This window comes from Zeus faber (assembly GCF_960531495.2).
Source record: "Zeus faber genome assembly, chromosome: 15".
Taxonomy (NCBI): Eukaryota; Metazoa; Chordata; class Actinopteri; order Zeiformes; family Zeidae; genus Zeus; species Zeus faber.
The window spans coordinates 15,770,635-15,786,204 of NC_137194.1; the positions used below are offsets into that span (position 1 = coordinate 15,770,635).

Below are 15,570 nucleotides of genomic sequence, written 5' to 3' on the forward strand. Positions count from 1 at the left end.
AATGCCCTGCTCCGGGGACGAAAAGGAAGGGTTGTGGGGCAAAGCCGACTAACGAGCCAACAGACCGGCCAACCACACAATGTGCCGGTTTCACTCGGACTCCTGGCCAGACTCCCATTTTCAGAAACCAGCGGCTTCAAAGAAATAATTAATTTCACAGTCTAGTGACCAGACACAGAGCCTCATGGCCCACACCCCTTTTAACACCTAAAAGGGAGAGGAAAAAAATGGCGCATCGCAGCTCTGCTTTGCCTGGTTTCCATTGTAATGTAGTGGGGGGGGGGGGGGGCGATGACACTGAGATCTTATGGTCTCTGGCTACCTCCGAGAAGGAGGAGGGGGAGGCCAGAGCTCAGGGGGCCTGCAGGGGACCGGGGAACGAGGTGAACCCTCCTGACTCTCATCCCATCAATCAAATCGATCCCAACAGAGCCCGCCGTGGCACACACTAGTTAGAAGGGCCTTACCTTTAAAGCACGCCGGCGCTCAGGACAATCAGGGTGCTGGCACGCCACCCAGTCCTCCTCCTGGACAGGTTTGTCATCTAAAAAAAAGTGAGGAAATAGAGCATTTTGAGTATATCTGTGTTCTGATATTTCAATATCAGCAAAAACCAAGACATCAAAAGAAAATATAAAAGACACCAAAAAAATGACAGTGTGGAGAGGTTGGGGAATGGACAACACATGTGCGTGTGTGTGTGTGTGTGTGTGTGTGTGTGTGTGTGTGTGTGTGAGAGTAGGTGTGTGTGTGCGTGTGTGTGGGGGGTGGAGTCATGTAGCTTTATTTTTTTATTTTATTTTTTTTTCTTTCCCCCAGACACAACTAGATTCCATAGAAAAATCTTTTCGAAAAATTAGATGAGACAACCCCCTCGTTCAAGTGCTGTATTTTTCTCCTGGATACCAATTAAAATATAATTAATGATTTGCATTTTGACAATAAAATGGTAAAACGGACAGAAAGCAGGCAACATTCTGCTCACTGCATCAGAGAGTAAAACAAAAATAAACAAGAGTTTTCACCTCAAGTCGTTCACTCAGACTACAATTACACTGTTTTCAAGGACCCTTGCAGTGAGTAGAGGAAAAACTGTGTAATTAGTGGACACCAAAGGGCCCTTGGCATGGCTGCAGCGCCCCAACAAGCTGGAGTTAAGGTCTACCCTGACCTTGTTAAATGGCAAGAAAAATAACAAGCCTGGCTCTAGTTTTCGATCACTTCACAACAAGCCCACCCAACCACACACGGACACCTTCCCAAACCTTGAGATGCTACATAAACTTTGATACAGGGATCCATAAACGCCACTTTTCCACTGACCATACAAATTCAGAGTACCAAAGTTAGACTGATACCATTAGTTTTTCCTCAACAGTGTAGAATGAGACAACTAGCTTTGGACCAAATTACCAAGATTGATATATATATATATATTTTCTACATTAGAGATATCTAACATCTTCATGTATCCAAGATGCAGAAGGTCTAGTATATATTCTTTCGTTTTGGACCCATTTGATCCATTTGATTTGCTTGTTATCAGATTTTTGTATTGGGGATATTTAAATTCCTACCGGGGTTATACAACATCCCATTCAGCCTGGTATCCAACCAATACTACAGTTTGGTACATTCCTAGTACAACAAGCAGACATTTCCTCTGAAGAGAGAGCAGGCACAAGTTGCACTGACTACCTCCCTCTCCCTCCTTCGCTGGCCTTGTCCCTGCTGAACTGGGAGCAGGCCGAGGCTGCAGCCTCTGCCAGCAGGCCTTGGGCTAATGGCTCCCACAGGGTTTACAAGCAGCAGGCTGCCGAAAGAGCCTCCATTTTTATGGAGCTCTTCGCCCTCAAAAGCCACAACCTCTGTTACCTGAATGAGCCTCAACAGCCTTTACAACCCAATGGTGAGCACTTCTTAAAAAAAAAAAAAAAAAAACATTTCAAAACACGTGTGTTTCTACCTGTAGAGTACAAGGGCCATTTTAATGTCAGAGGTGGTTGGGAAATGCACAGCCATGCAAAGTAACCCTGTTATATAATCCTAGGGTTTGAAAAACAGATGTGCAACTGCATCATCACTCCTGCTACCTGACACAGCACCTTTCGAAAAAATTTAAATAAGAAGTTTGAAGCCCCTCCACCTCGTGCATGAATCCTCAGAACCAGCCGCGAGCCCAGCCTGTCACCACTTGGAGCGTACAAGTTTTTCCAACTTGGCACGCACTATAAAGCTAATATATAATCACTAATCTCTTCTCTAAGCTCTAGTCACTCTTGCCCCACACCCTGTCTCAGTTTTTCCATTGTTTCAGGTCGTTCATCCTGTTGTATCCCAAATCATTCTCTTTCCTGCAGAACTCTCTTCTTTCCGATTTCTCTCTTTTGTTGACTCTCACTCTCTGACCCCTCCTTTTCACTCTGCCTCTGATGAACAGGAATTCCTGAACTCAGCACTGCTGATTAAGCCCAAAAACAAACCGGCACCAGCACACACTCTACATGAGCGTGCACGTGACATCACACAATGAGACAGAGCACTAAAGACAGAGTGGAGCATCCCATTTACAACAGGCCTTTGCTAGCGTGCTCTATACAAAGAGACACTGCCTGGGGCATAGGCCCATTAGGCGTCCATATATGAGCATGCAATATACACAAACTATGCACACATGCACTAAAACAACAGCTTATAAGTCTACAGTCACTAGTCAAACCCCACCAAATCCTCCTGCACGCAGAAATGCATGCTTGATGAGTTGGGATTGAAGAAGATCTTGTTTATCCAGGCTCCACACCCAGAAGCCAACCATGAAGACTGCAGCAGACACCCACACCGCCTCTATAAAGCTCAATTCTACCTTCACCCACTGCCCCACACAGATGCAGACAGATACCCCCTTCTCCACCTCCTCCCTTTGTGGAACCACCAGAGCTCCATGTTTAGACACGGAAAGTCCAGACTGAGCGCAGTCAGCCACCAGCCTCATGTGCCCTTTTATCAGGAATGGTAAGAATGCTTCGGTCTGCCTTCAATTCGGTAAAAGCTCTCACCTTGGCACACTGGGGCAGGAGGGGGGTTTAGGAGGTCTGGGGAGGCGGTTGAGAGTGTGGGCTTATTCTTTTGTTTTGTTCAGGTTTTCATTACTTTCAGCATAGCAGCAAAAAAAAACAAAAAGAAAACAACGCATCTCTCTCCCTCCCCCCATTTCTGTAGAATGGATAACACTGTACACCCCTTGGTGAGGAGGGAGGGTTATGCAATGACTCCTGGAAGACAAAAGACAGATGGCGGGTAGACAGGCAGACAGGAAGGCAAGCGGGCAAGGAAACCTGGCAGAGATAGGGGACGAGTTGGTCGTTACACACGACCAGCGACACCGGCGAGACTGGGGGGGTGAGGGGAGACGGAGGATGCTGGCAGGACACAGCGTAACAGCGGGCAGGAAGGCAAGGAAGAAACCGCTCCAAGGAAGATTTAGCACAGCATGAAGGGCCAAGAGATGCCGTTACATAGATGTGCAGACAGGAAGATGGGCCAGCTGTTCAGCTGCATGTCAACAGAACCTGCTCAGTCTGGTATAGCATATGGTTAGCATGACTGCACATTTCTTATTCCCTGGGGCGGAATGTCTAATGCTCTGCAATGCCACCTCAACTGCCAAATATTAGTTTATGAAGGCATGTTCATGAATGAAAATGTGAATCTTCAATATGCGGCTGGGTGAATATACAAATAAATGCATATATACATTCATCTGTGTACTTTTTTGTATTAAGGCTCATGCTATGCGTCTAGAATCAAACTACAGCAACTTTAATTCACTAAATCAGATCCAACAACAACATTGCCAGCTGTGCCATTAATGAATGACTCAATGCAGTTGTTTGGGTACATTTACAAAGTAAAGCAAGATAGAGAGTTCAGATAGTTTAACAGCCAACACCCGAAACAGTTGGAGCTCGTTGCAACACGTTGAAAGGTCTTTGCCATAAGATAAGGTGCAAAAAAATACTCCTTTGAGGAGTAGGTGCAAGTGCTTTTTAAACACGCGATTGTTTCCTTTCCCATAGCCAGTAGACGAGCAAGCCATTCTTTTTTTTTTCTGGTGCGTCACGTTCCATGCCACTAACGTGCCGGAAAAGGGGCGTGTCATGTTTCCATTGTGAGCCGTCTGAACCTTCCATTGAGCCGGCTGCTGAGCAAGCTGGCTCTCGGCGCACCGGGCCCAGTCCTTCGGTGGTGCGGACCGGAGATGCTCCTCCGGTTTGGGGGCCAGCTTGGGGTGGAGTTGCGCCCCACGGGGCGGTCAAAGCTATGCCCACACTTAAAATATTTCTTGGTCCCGAATGCGGAAAAATAAGTCAACAACTTCTGACTTTGGATTCTAAATCACATATAAAATGATCGAATGACACATGGATATTCCTGTCTATTTACATGCCAACGTCGGGAATTGTAACTTTTCATCGCATTGCACCGGAAAAGGCGAAAATTTGCCTGTCTACTGTTGGATGTAGTATAGCGCACAAAATGGCGGCTGATAGAAATGAGAGGGCATTTTACTTAAAATGGCGCCCAACATAGAAAATGTCTCTTTATATCATCTCTCATCCAAATAGCCTTTATGACAACTGGCCTAGGAGGAACAATATAGGAGTGTGTCTAAAAAGACACTCTCTCTCTCGCGCGCGCGTGGTCGCTCTTGCTTTGGGCTCCTCTCCTGGTCTTTGTCATTGCGCCAATAAAGGATCCATTATGCATCGCATCCGTCTCCATCTTATTGAAGAATCTCCCGACATCAACCAACCTGGGAGGGATCGGTTTCCCAGATCCCAACACTACCCAGGTGTCATGTTTCCATGACTGCCGATCAATATTGAAGCCGGCAAACACCTGTGACTACCGCAGAGTGATTTGTCCCGTGAATGAATGCGGATCGTAACCTTTCCCACTAAAGACATAAGCCAGATGCTAGCGGGTGTTGGTAGGGTTTTTGTGCAGTGGGATAGGGGCTTTAGTCGACTGCAAAACATTAAAAAAATCAGAAACATTAGACAAGCTTTTTGATGCATGTCCAGTTCCTCAGTCACAGGAAACCAATCAAACGATAGTAAAGATTGTGACTGGGGCACCATTTAGCCATGGGCCATGGTGGTGCAGGTAGTAGAAGCCCTGAAGAGCTGGGGAAACAAAGTATTGTATAACAAGGCTTGCAATGCACAGCTCCATAAAACAGCTTTCCATTTTTGCAACCTATATTGCAATTTAATTTCCAGCTTTCTTATATGCAGCTGAGCTTCAGATATATATCCCATATAAATCAAATTTCTGTTTTGGATTAACTATCATAGGACACAACACCTTCTCCATAGCATAACCCTATAAATAAACTGGTCTTCTCGATGAATTTAATGTTTATTTAGCTATTTCGGAGAATGCGTGATTGGTCCCCTTTCTCCCGTTACGTGTTTCCAGTGTTTGTGGTTCATTTCCGCCAACGGGGAAAGAACATGGAGCAGATGGAAGAGAGGCTGGCTGAGGAAGTTCGAAAAAACAGTATTTATTACGCCCGTGCTAAAATGGACTCCACAATGCCATCTAGCGTTCGGCGTCTATGTGCGTAATCAGCTGCCGAACCATAAACACAAGGCAGTGTGGAAACTGATAGCCGTGTACTACAATCAACTAAACAATTGTCAACAGTTTAGGTGTGAGAGATACTGATGACCAAAACAGTCTTTACATTTACTATCGTTGTTTTGAGAGGAGAACTTCATAAATATAATGACAAAGATCATCATTAACCCCGTGCACTGTTCACTGCAGTGCTGTTTGACAGCGTTTTTTGCATTTATTTTGCATTTTCTCAAGTTCAGCATGCTAACAAATTAATTGGTCAATCACATTTTCAAGAGGACACCCACAGAAGAGCAGTCCATAATAGGATTCCTTCCAGAATTTTGACAGAAAAGGACAGTGCCGTTCAAAAACTGCCAATTTGGCTGTTGGAACAACCAACTGAAACAGTTAATAAAAAGGTACTGCGGGGAAAAGAGCTGCTACAAGTTGACTGCAAAAACAGCACCATAGTTGCAAGTTCACAATTTCTCCTGATGTGTATCTGGTTCCTGTAATTTTTGATTGAATAGGTTTGAATAGAATCAGGTCTGGCAAACAGACTGCCTTTAATTTGCAACAAACAGGTCACAGTTGTTATTAAAACAGAGGTTTCAGTGGGGGCTGGACAAAGCCATTCTGTTGATGTTGTTTTACCCCCATAGCGGCATGCACACACACGCAGAAACACACGCTATCAACAAAACTCATGCTGTATCTCACACACACACACACACACACACACACACACAGAGTTGTATCGCGCGCACACAAACACACACTCGACAAATCTCATGTATCGCACATACACACACTTGACAAAACTTGTGCTGTATCGAACACACTTGACAAAACCCATGCTGTATCACACACACACACACACACACACACACACACACACACACACACACACACACACACACACACACACACACACACACACACACACACACACACACACACACACACACACACACACAGTATCAAACTCAAGTTTTACGTTTTATTAAGGAAGAAGGTGGCGGTTTCATGGTACACCAGGTTTTTATTTCGCAAAGTAATCAATAAACACACAAGGACTTCAAAATCATGCCGACACGCCATCTTTGCCAGGTATGGCACCGAAAGGCGATACCGTTGGTGCCAATTCCGTCTACCCCCAATCCAGGAGTGATTTATTTTAAACGTGGAGAAATGTTTCACCCTGCCCACCCACAGTGACATTCCGTCAGACCTTCAGAGTCACTTAAAAGCGTGCACATTCTTAGCTCCGTTCACATGCAACAGCTAAGTGACTATGGGATTAAGGCGGAGAATAAGGCCATGACTCCTTAATACGCTCCGATCGAATTTAAGGGGGGGAATGCAGGGATTTGTTATGTAATCTAAAATTTTAAAGCCATTGATGTCTGAGTATACAATAATTAGTTCTTAAGGTTTGTTGTTATATAATATGACCCTGTGTGACAGGCAAGTCTCCATATGGGCTAAGGGTTTAAATGGGAGACACAAAAGGAGAGGCATGTTCTTTTATTACTGGAAACAGAGGTTAGTTATGAACTGTGGGGTGCCGGCGTTTACTCTATGTATACTGTAGACAGTCGTTGACGGGATTAACTGAAACACACACAGGTTTTTTTAAGCTTTTTTTTTTTTTTGCATCTGCTATCCAAACCATGTCTCCTTTAATTAGCTGTGTAAAATCTATATGTAAACACTAACTGAAGAGCTGACTTTTGTGACACTTCAAGTGGCAATCCACGACGTGGTCTTCCCTCGTTTTCACGCCACAACGGTCACTTTCTTTTCCCAAAATGATGCCTTCTTTTGATCGGCTGACGCGGACGCGGCGCCGACATTTTTTCATCCGAGGGCGCAACAATAGAGGCACAAATGCATAACGCAAAATGCATAACGCAAATACATTGAATGGTTGCTAAAGAAACACGTATCAAATGTGAGACCTTTAAATAAAACAATCCCTTTTGTTGGACTTTAAAGGAGTTGCAATTAGTGAGAAATAGAAGGGGCGTCCGGATTCTGCATTATCTGAAGGATGCACGTGGTTCAAGGGGGCATTCGCGATCCAGGTTCGGCTGCTAGGCAAACACTGATTCTAATGTTGGGCCAGCTGTTTTGGCTGAGGGTGATTAAGGAGCTTGAGCTGCTGCGCTTAGGCTACAGTAGTAAATCTTGGTGCCGAATAACGAACTGGGTGAGTGACTAAGGCTAAGCGGAGCAGTCTGATGTTGGCAGGGGCAGAAGTGGACGCTTGGGGAAGAGAGCTACTGCCATAAGCCTCACAGCTGAGCACTTCGGCAGAGTTGGGGAAACCTTCCCCCCCAGTAGATGCTGGGGGCTTTACTGTAATTACAGAGGGGCTAAAAGGTAGGGATCAAAGCCCGTTCCCTGAAGCTCTTCTTCCTTCTGTAAGGCACGGCGCTCGACTCGGCTGACCAGAAAGCAGCCGGAACGCAGAAGGTCCAGCTGGCACCGAGGACAGGATACAGAACACGGCCCAATGTTATCACTTCCCCTTTGCTAATGGCATAAAAAAAAAAAATGGGCCGCACAGCGGAAAGCAAGTGCGCTGTGCCGTGTCAAAAAAGCCCTGAGAGGAGGCAGAGGGGTATTCCAGTTCGGCTAGGCACTTCTTCCTCGGTAAATATTTCATCTCTGTAGCCGGTCTCGTTCTCTTCCTTTCTCATCTCGCTCGTGGGAGGGGTTCTTCTTGCCAGGTCACAGAGGGCTTTCCATGGAAGAACAGCGCAGTGGAAAAAAGGCCCTTTCCATGATCTCAAAGTGCTCAAGTCAGAATCACTGATCTATGTGAACCGGAGCGTCCGCTTGCAGTGAAGTTTCATATATCAGTGTGAATGAATGTCTAAACTATAATAAATAGTATAGAGCAGTATAGAACTTCCCATATGAGATTAATTAAGTGGCATCCGTTTCTTTGAGATTATCAGAGTTGCATCAGGGTTTACATTTCTCCGGCAATTATGGTGACGGGCGTTAATAAGTGTTAAAAAGGCAGATTTCACAAAGAATATGACTGAAAACTGACTGAAAAAAACTGGAATGGGATGGCTGGTCACATCTGCCCAGTTCATGTCTTAGTACGACATACACAAACACACAGAAATATGTGTACAAACACACACTAAAATAATAAGTTGAGACCTGCAATGTCAACGAAGCTTTGACGAAAGTGCCAAAGCGTCACGAGAAAAAACGTCACTCAATGCAATACTCCACAGCACTTGTAAAAACACATTTGCCATCTTACCACATAGGTCGTAGATGACGTCCATGGACGAGGACCAGGAGTAGCGCTCCATTCCCATTTCGGCGAAGGAGCACGGTAGAGACTCCAGCTCATATGTGCCTCGCTTCTTCCAGTACAAGAACATTGTGAGCTCCTCGGGTGGTCACAGCCCAACGGGAACGGGGTAGCAAGCCCAATTACTTTCAAATAATTTCCCTCAAACCCAAACGGCAGCTTTTTGAACGTTGACACAAAGTCCCTTCGCAAACGGTCGCTGTCAGGCAGCGTCTGAACCTCAGGCGTTTGTGAACTCTTCCCATTTGCAATCTTAAATACTAACTTGTTCCGTCCAACTTACGTCCATATTCTGCCAACCGCCAGAATGTCGATTCAGAACCTCCACCGGCACGATGACCTCATTCAGCTGAGCTACTAAACACTTGCTTTTGAACATTAGATCCAAGCTTGGTGCTTCTTTTCCAGCAAGTTGAAGTGAAGAAGCACGGCAGACAAACACTTTCCCTTTTTAAACGCCATTCCACGACGCCGCTCAAAATTAAATATCATATTATTGATTCTCATCCTATTGTGGTTTACCAGCACCCATGCAGTTTCCACCAGGCTGACCAAAGTGGACAACAGTGCAATATGACTGACCACCATCCAGACTTTCCGACGCTACAGTCTGAACCATCCCATTTAATGTGAGTCTCTTTTTTACACGGCATCCCGTTGATTGTGAAGACCTTTCTGTTCCCGGGTATTAATCCACCGAAAGATGTGGAGCGATACAGCAGAACCGGGTACCCCGTTCTCGCCACACCATACGGTCCGCTTGATATATGAACTTGAAAGCGCTGACTGACAGGCGGAGGCTCTATTTGAAATATCTCAAAAGGTGTGGCCAAATCATTGCCACGAGCGAGTGAAATTTCCATTGCCGCGTCCTTCGCCGAGGCTCGACTTTCTCCATGGCAAACTTTCTCAAACTCTGCGAAACTTTAAGTGAGACAATCTGTTCATGTCATACTCCTGTGTAGGATCCGTGGGCATTGGAAGGGGGGGTCAACCCACTCCAGCAGACAAATGTAGTATTCATACCGAGCTGAGGTGCATGCTGGGACGGGAAACTGGGCCAATGGCTTTTCGACTGCACAATATAAAGAGCTCTTTTCAACCCCCTCCTACATCCCGAGTAGACTTTATGTATTGCGCAAACTGTAAAAAGGCTGAAATTGTTCCGCATTAATTAGAACCCTCGCCCTTTATGTTTCCTGAAAGATTTATTCCCTCTAATGAATGCTTGGCTTGGCTCAGCTATTTCCGTGGATGTACAATACAGAGACTGGAGGACAAATGTCCCTCTGTGAGATAAGCAAGGCCCTAAAAATCAAAGGCCATTATTCTAATAGATGGGAGATTTCAGACAAATAGGGCCTCGTTTTGAAATGTCTCTCGAAAAAAAAAAAAAACCCGGTTAAAATCACATGCAGATAGATAGCGTAGTCTAGCCATAATATTTTCCCCTTAAGTGTTGCTTAAAGGGTCTATGCACTGCTATTATACATCTAAAAATGGGAGAAGAAATACTGTGAGAATATACTGAGCCGGCCAGGAGAAGGGAGGGACGTTGTCACACACAACGACCCAAATGTCCAATTTTGGGATAAGAAATTAGAGGGTAGAATGGGAGCTGGTTTTTGCACTCGGCACTGGGCTCGGCAGACATATGGTAATAATCCCGGGCAGCTCTGAGCGAGCGGCTTCCTTTTAATGAAGAGAGCAGCCGTGCAGCATGAGAACTAGGCTGCAGGCGCAAGGGCCCATTTCCACCTACTGCAGAAACAAAGAGGGAGCGAGAGGAGGTATCAGACAAGCCTCCCTTTCATCATCCCGCGCTGAGCAGAGGACGGCATTTATGGACATCTCACAGGCTAGAAAATATATTCTGTTGTGTTACAAATTTTCTAAAATTGGGGTGCGTCCGGATCTCTCTCACACACACACACACACACACACAGACACAGACACACACACACACACACACACACACACACACACACACACACACACACACACACACACACACACACACACTCACACACACACACACACACACACATACACACGTGTTAAAGATTGAATATGAAAGACTATTTTGTGACGAAGATAAGCCTTTCGATTGTTTCGGAAAGGACTGTGACAACTGAAACAGCCAACAACAGTCATGTTCACCATGAAAGGTTTTAGCAGTTAAGGTGTGTGGGCCGCATTTTCTGGCAGGGCCTAGCTTCAGGAAAACATTAGTGGGCCAGGCCAATTCTAATCCGTACCAGTAGAACCAAGGTTTTATCACAGGTGAGGAAGCTGCAATTGCTGCCAATAACAAAGGACAGGAACACAGGAATGTGAGCATAAACATGAATACCAACTGTCATCAATTGCTATACAGGTGCTCGTAATGGTTGGGATTTCTATGAGCTTTACTAATACAAAAGGCAGGTAAAACATGACGATAAAATGAAAAAAATCATGATTGATTATTTGCTTCAACAAGGGAAGGAATATCACATAGATATGACTAAAGAAAGACTATTCATTACAGCTCCTGCTCTACTAACTCCAGTGAACCACAGACTTCACCCTCGTTTTTTTTTCTTATATCCTTTTCCGCTGCGAGAAGTGCTTTGACGGCAAAGAGAAAATGTTCATTATTTCGCAAATACATGGGAAAACAACTCGTTTTTTTTGCGAGCACAGCATTTTGCAGCCTTTGGACCTCTAACAGAAACTGGCGGAATTGTACATTTCTGTGAGACTCTGACAGCGCTGAAAAGGCCTACCATCAGCATCACAACATGAGGAAACGCGGTGATCATTCGGAACAGCCTTCTTTCAGCTGAGCTGGCACTTCAAATACATTTCCACATACGCAAACGTGAAAAGAAAAACGCTCTTGCGCTTTGGTCCGTTTCTCGATCGGAGCGGCAACGGAAGACGCCAGCCGTTCTTCTGGTGAGGCGAGACTGGTTGACTGAGCTCCTCGGCACAATCGTCCTCTCCGAAAGTATTAATCAGGCTGCACGATCTGAGTGTTTGACTGAGGGCCGCGGAAGCGTCTGCACCGGTGTGTGTGCACGCCGGGGAAAGAGTGTGTAAAGCCCTGGTGCTGACAGAGAGAGGGGGCAGTTGAAGTTGTGCGTGCCCATGTGGAGGAGGTTTAGAGTTATATTTAGCAAGGTGGTCCATCACGCAGACCGGGGTTAACCCTTTACCAACACTGACTAAACACTCCCAAGACTTTCAAGTGGGGGGCGAAATTATTTTTAAATCATCGCCCGAGCAAGAGCAAAACATTCTGAGTCGGCCATTAATTGGTGAACAGTGTGAGGTCCAATAATGACTCATAATATGTATAAATAGAAGACTGATCTGTTCCTACGCACACCGATCTCGTACCATTTTGTTTCTTGATGTTCGATGCCTTTTCCATTCATGGTTTCTTTTGGACACAGTGTTTTCCGTACGCAATGTCCACCGCAGCGAGCCTTGCTGCTCCTCGGACACCGCATTTGAGGACTTTTAACGTTCGGTAAAGACTGCGCGAAACAACTTGGCAAAAAGACTGATTAGTCAACAAACGCCTATCACAGGGAATCATGAGAGCAATTATGAACCGGGCCATTGTTTTCATCCAATATCACTGCAGTCATCTGCTATTTTGTTCAGGTGGACCAACGCGTCGTCCATACGGCTTTGTTCATCATAGCGGTAATCTATCCCTTTCAAGTTAAGGTTAAGTTAAGGTGATTTTACCGAATACATAGTATGTGCTTGCCGTATGTTGCTCAATAGTCCCACAGTAATTCACTGGTGAAACAAACCCTTCCGTTTGAAGTAAAATAAATATTAAAAATACATATTATAATGCATACACAATAATACACCACACACACACACCCAGTTAATAATAATAAGTTAGTAATATCACCCAGTTAAAGTGAATTCAAGCAACAATTCACACCCTGCTAGTAGAGATTTGTCCTATAGCTTCCCAGCTATGGAGCCTTATGTATATTTTTATATCCAAGGACACAGTAAACTATTGACATGGTGACATCCTGAAATTTCACTGATATGCATGACAAACAGGATCACAAAAACATCACTAAATCCTCTTAAATCTGAAGAAGTAAAGATGAAATTGTCTTAAGAGACCAGTAGAGGTAAACAATAAGTGCCATTTCAAGACACACACACACACACACACACACACACACACACACACACACACACACACACACACACACACACACACACACACACACACACACACACACACACAGTTCTGTTTGAAGTAAAATGATTACAATACATATTATAACACACACAAATACATAATATACACATATTAAAAACTTTGAGATGTCTATGTGCACAAATCTACGCAAAGGAAGTGAGGCTGACGCATTTGCCAAAAAGGGCGTGTCGGCCCATCCCCACCAAATAAATGATCAGACGTGTAATTTTGAAGTTCATCCTATAACAGCCATCTCAGATTGACAGCACTTCAACTTGTTGACATAAATAATCCCATAATTGAAGCAACCTGGTTGAAATTGCAGTGGTCGCTGCCGTTCAGACCCACCCCGCGCCAATAACAGGCGTAACAGAAATCAAAACACTTATTCCGTGGAAGTACGGTCATCGCCGTTGGGAAGGCTGCAATATTCATAAACAGTCATTTAGCCAGGGTGGGAGCTGCCATGTGTGGAAGACACAATCAGAGATTCAACACTTCTCATTATGTTTCAGGAGTTAAAAGCAGGTGTGTGCGCATCCAACCTCAAAAAGCTCCTCTAATGACATACTATCCAGTCCTTAAACGGTACCACTGACCACATTATGGGATGTTCCCCTAACAGACAATATTGAGGGTTACCTCGAACTTGAATGAAAAAACGATTAAACTGGTGAATACATTGATTTATAAATGTAGTTCAAGTGAAGAGTGGAACCGAACATCACCTACATGGGTGAATCCAGAGGCCATACAATACGTGCTTTACAGGTAAGAAGAGATCCCAAGAGAAAGAGTCCTAGAACAGTATCGTATCGCGTTTTTCTGTGCGTTCTTCAATTCTGTGGAATAGTGATGGATGATGGGGAAAAAGATATGCGAAGGAGGGGGGAAAATGGCCTCCAGCTGTGAGCATATGTTTTTGGCAATGACTTCATCTGTGACCGACAATAGTGGGAATGACTTTGCAGAGATGTACAGAGAGGCTCCTGGTTCACACGCGCGCACGCACGCCCACGCACGCGCGCGTCCCGAAGCCGGTGCTGACATATTCACCTTTTGAATAGAAGACTCAATGAGTGAAAGAGCTCCTAAAGCCAAGGAGACAAACCATCAGCTAAATCATTCACGTGGCATCGTTCTCGGGAATACGGTGGCACTTTCTAAAATAGGAGCAGCAGCTACAGTTTGATAAATAATACATCTCTAGGTCAAAATATTCGCCATGTGTCATACTTTCAAGAAGTATTTTTCAAACTCATGAGATACCTTTGCTCGCAGACGTGCAGGGTAGGAATAAAACAAGTGGTACACCGGTGAGTTTTGGTCTGCACTGCAAAACTATCAAACCGTTATCAAATTCACGTTCATTTAGATTTGTATCACTACCTGTGGGCTACATTTATAGGAGCGTGAAAGGAAAATCCTTTGATAAAACCGAGCAGGATACACAAACAGTTCAATAACACGAAACAGACAAAGTAGCTATGCTTCAGCAGGAGCGATCCAAAACTCCAGAGTACCAACAGGAAGAGAGGAAAGTCAAAGGGGGGGGGGGGGGGGGCAACAATGAGGGAAAAAAAAAAAAAAAAAAAAAAAAACCCCAAAAAAAACGAACAATGGAAGCACGGTTTGAAGGCGGAAGTTTAAACTGTTATAAGCCACAAGCCCGGCTAAATCTCTACTACAAGACACAGTCCGGCATCAGCGCGCACACACACACACACACACACACACACACACACACACACACACACACACACACACACACACACACACACACACACACACACACACACACACACACACACACACACACACACACACACACACACACACACACACACATCAGAGTGACAGGTTGGCAGCCATGTGGTTTGGAACGCCGGTCACTCTACGTAACCCTTTTAGGCTCCGCATTTTAAGATTAAAAACCACCGGCTCCGTTCAGAGACTCTTCTCCCGCACGAAAACGACGACGATTTAAGCTATCTTAACGGGCACCAAAAGCTATTCACGGCATGCCGTCTCATCGGCGAGGCGGCGTGGATTTAACAGATGTCCCTTCCTCACACATGGGCTGACAACGGCAGTAAAATGACCGCATCGTATTTGTCAATCAAAAGAAAAACAACAACGTTTTCTTCTTTTAATGCCTATTTTTGTTGTGGGTGGCTAGCGAGCAGACAAGACATCTGGTCCCAGATTAGACTAGTGCGTTTAAGACAGGCTTAAGACTCTGGTGGCCTGGAACACTGAAGGGTTCCAGACTCAACCAAATAGGCCGCTCAACTTTAACTCCGTGCTCACTTCACTTACTGTACCTAGACGGTGGCAGGCCGCAGTCATAAATTGAGGGACGTGTCAGCATTGAGCCTGA

The 15,570-nt window shown here is 45.0% G+C and overlaps 1 protein-coding gene across 2 annotated transcripts in view; it reads right to left on the minus strand.

Annotated features, from left to right (window-relative positions):
- The window catches only part of plekhg5b (pleckstrin homology domain containing, family G (with RhoGef domain) member 5b), a gene marked incomplete at its 3' end in the record, with an annotated part of 53,229 nt that extends 44,272 nt beyond the window's left edge, over positions 1-8,957 (minus strand). The window contains exons 1-2 of one of the 2 annotated variants that reach the window (XM_080015955.1): positions 8,912-8,956; positions 468-544 (exon numbers count right to left, since the gene is read on the minus strand). In XM_080015955.1, coding sequence (XP_079872081.1) covers positions 468-544; positions 8,912-8,936 — 102 coding nt within the window. In that variant the 5' untranslated portion in view covers positions 8,937-8,956. Of the gene's footprint in view, positions 1-467; positions 545-8,911 lie in introns of both variants that reach the window. The other variant, XM_080015956.1, reaches the window with a different exon arrangement.
- Between the last annotated feature and the right edge of the window lie 6,613 nt (positions 8,958-15,570).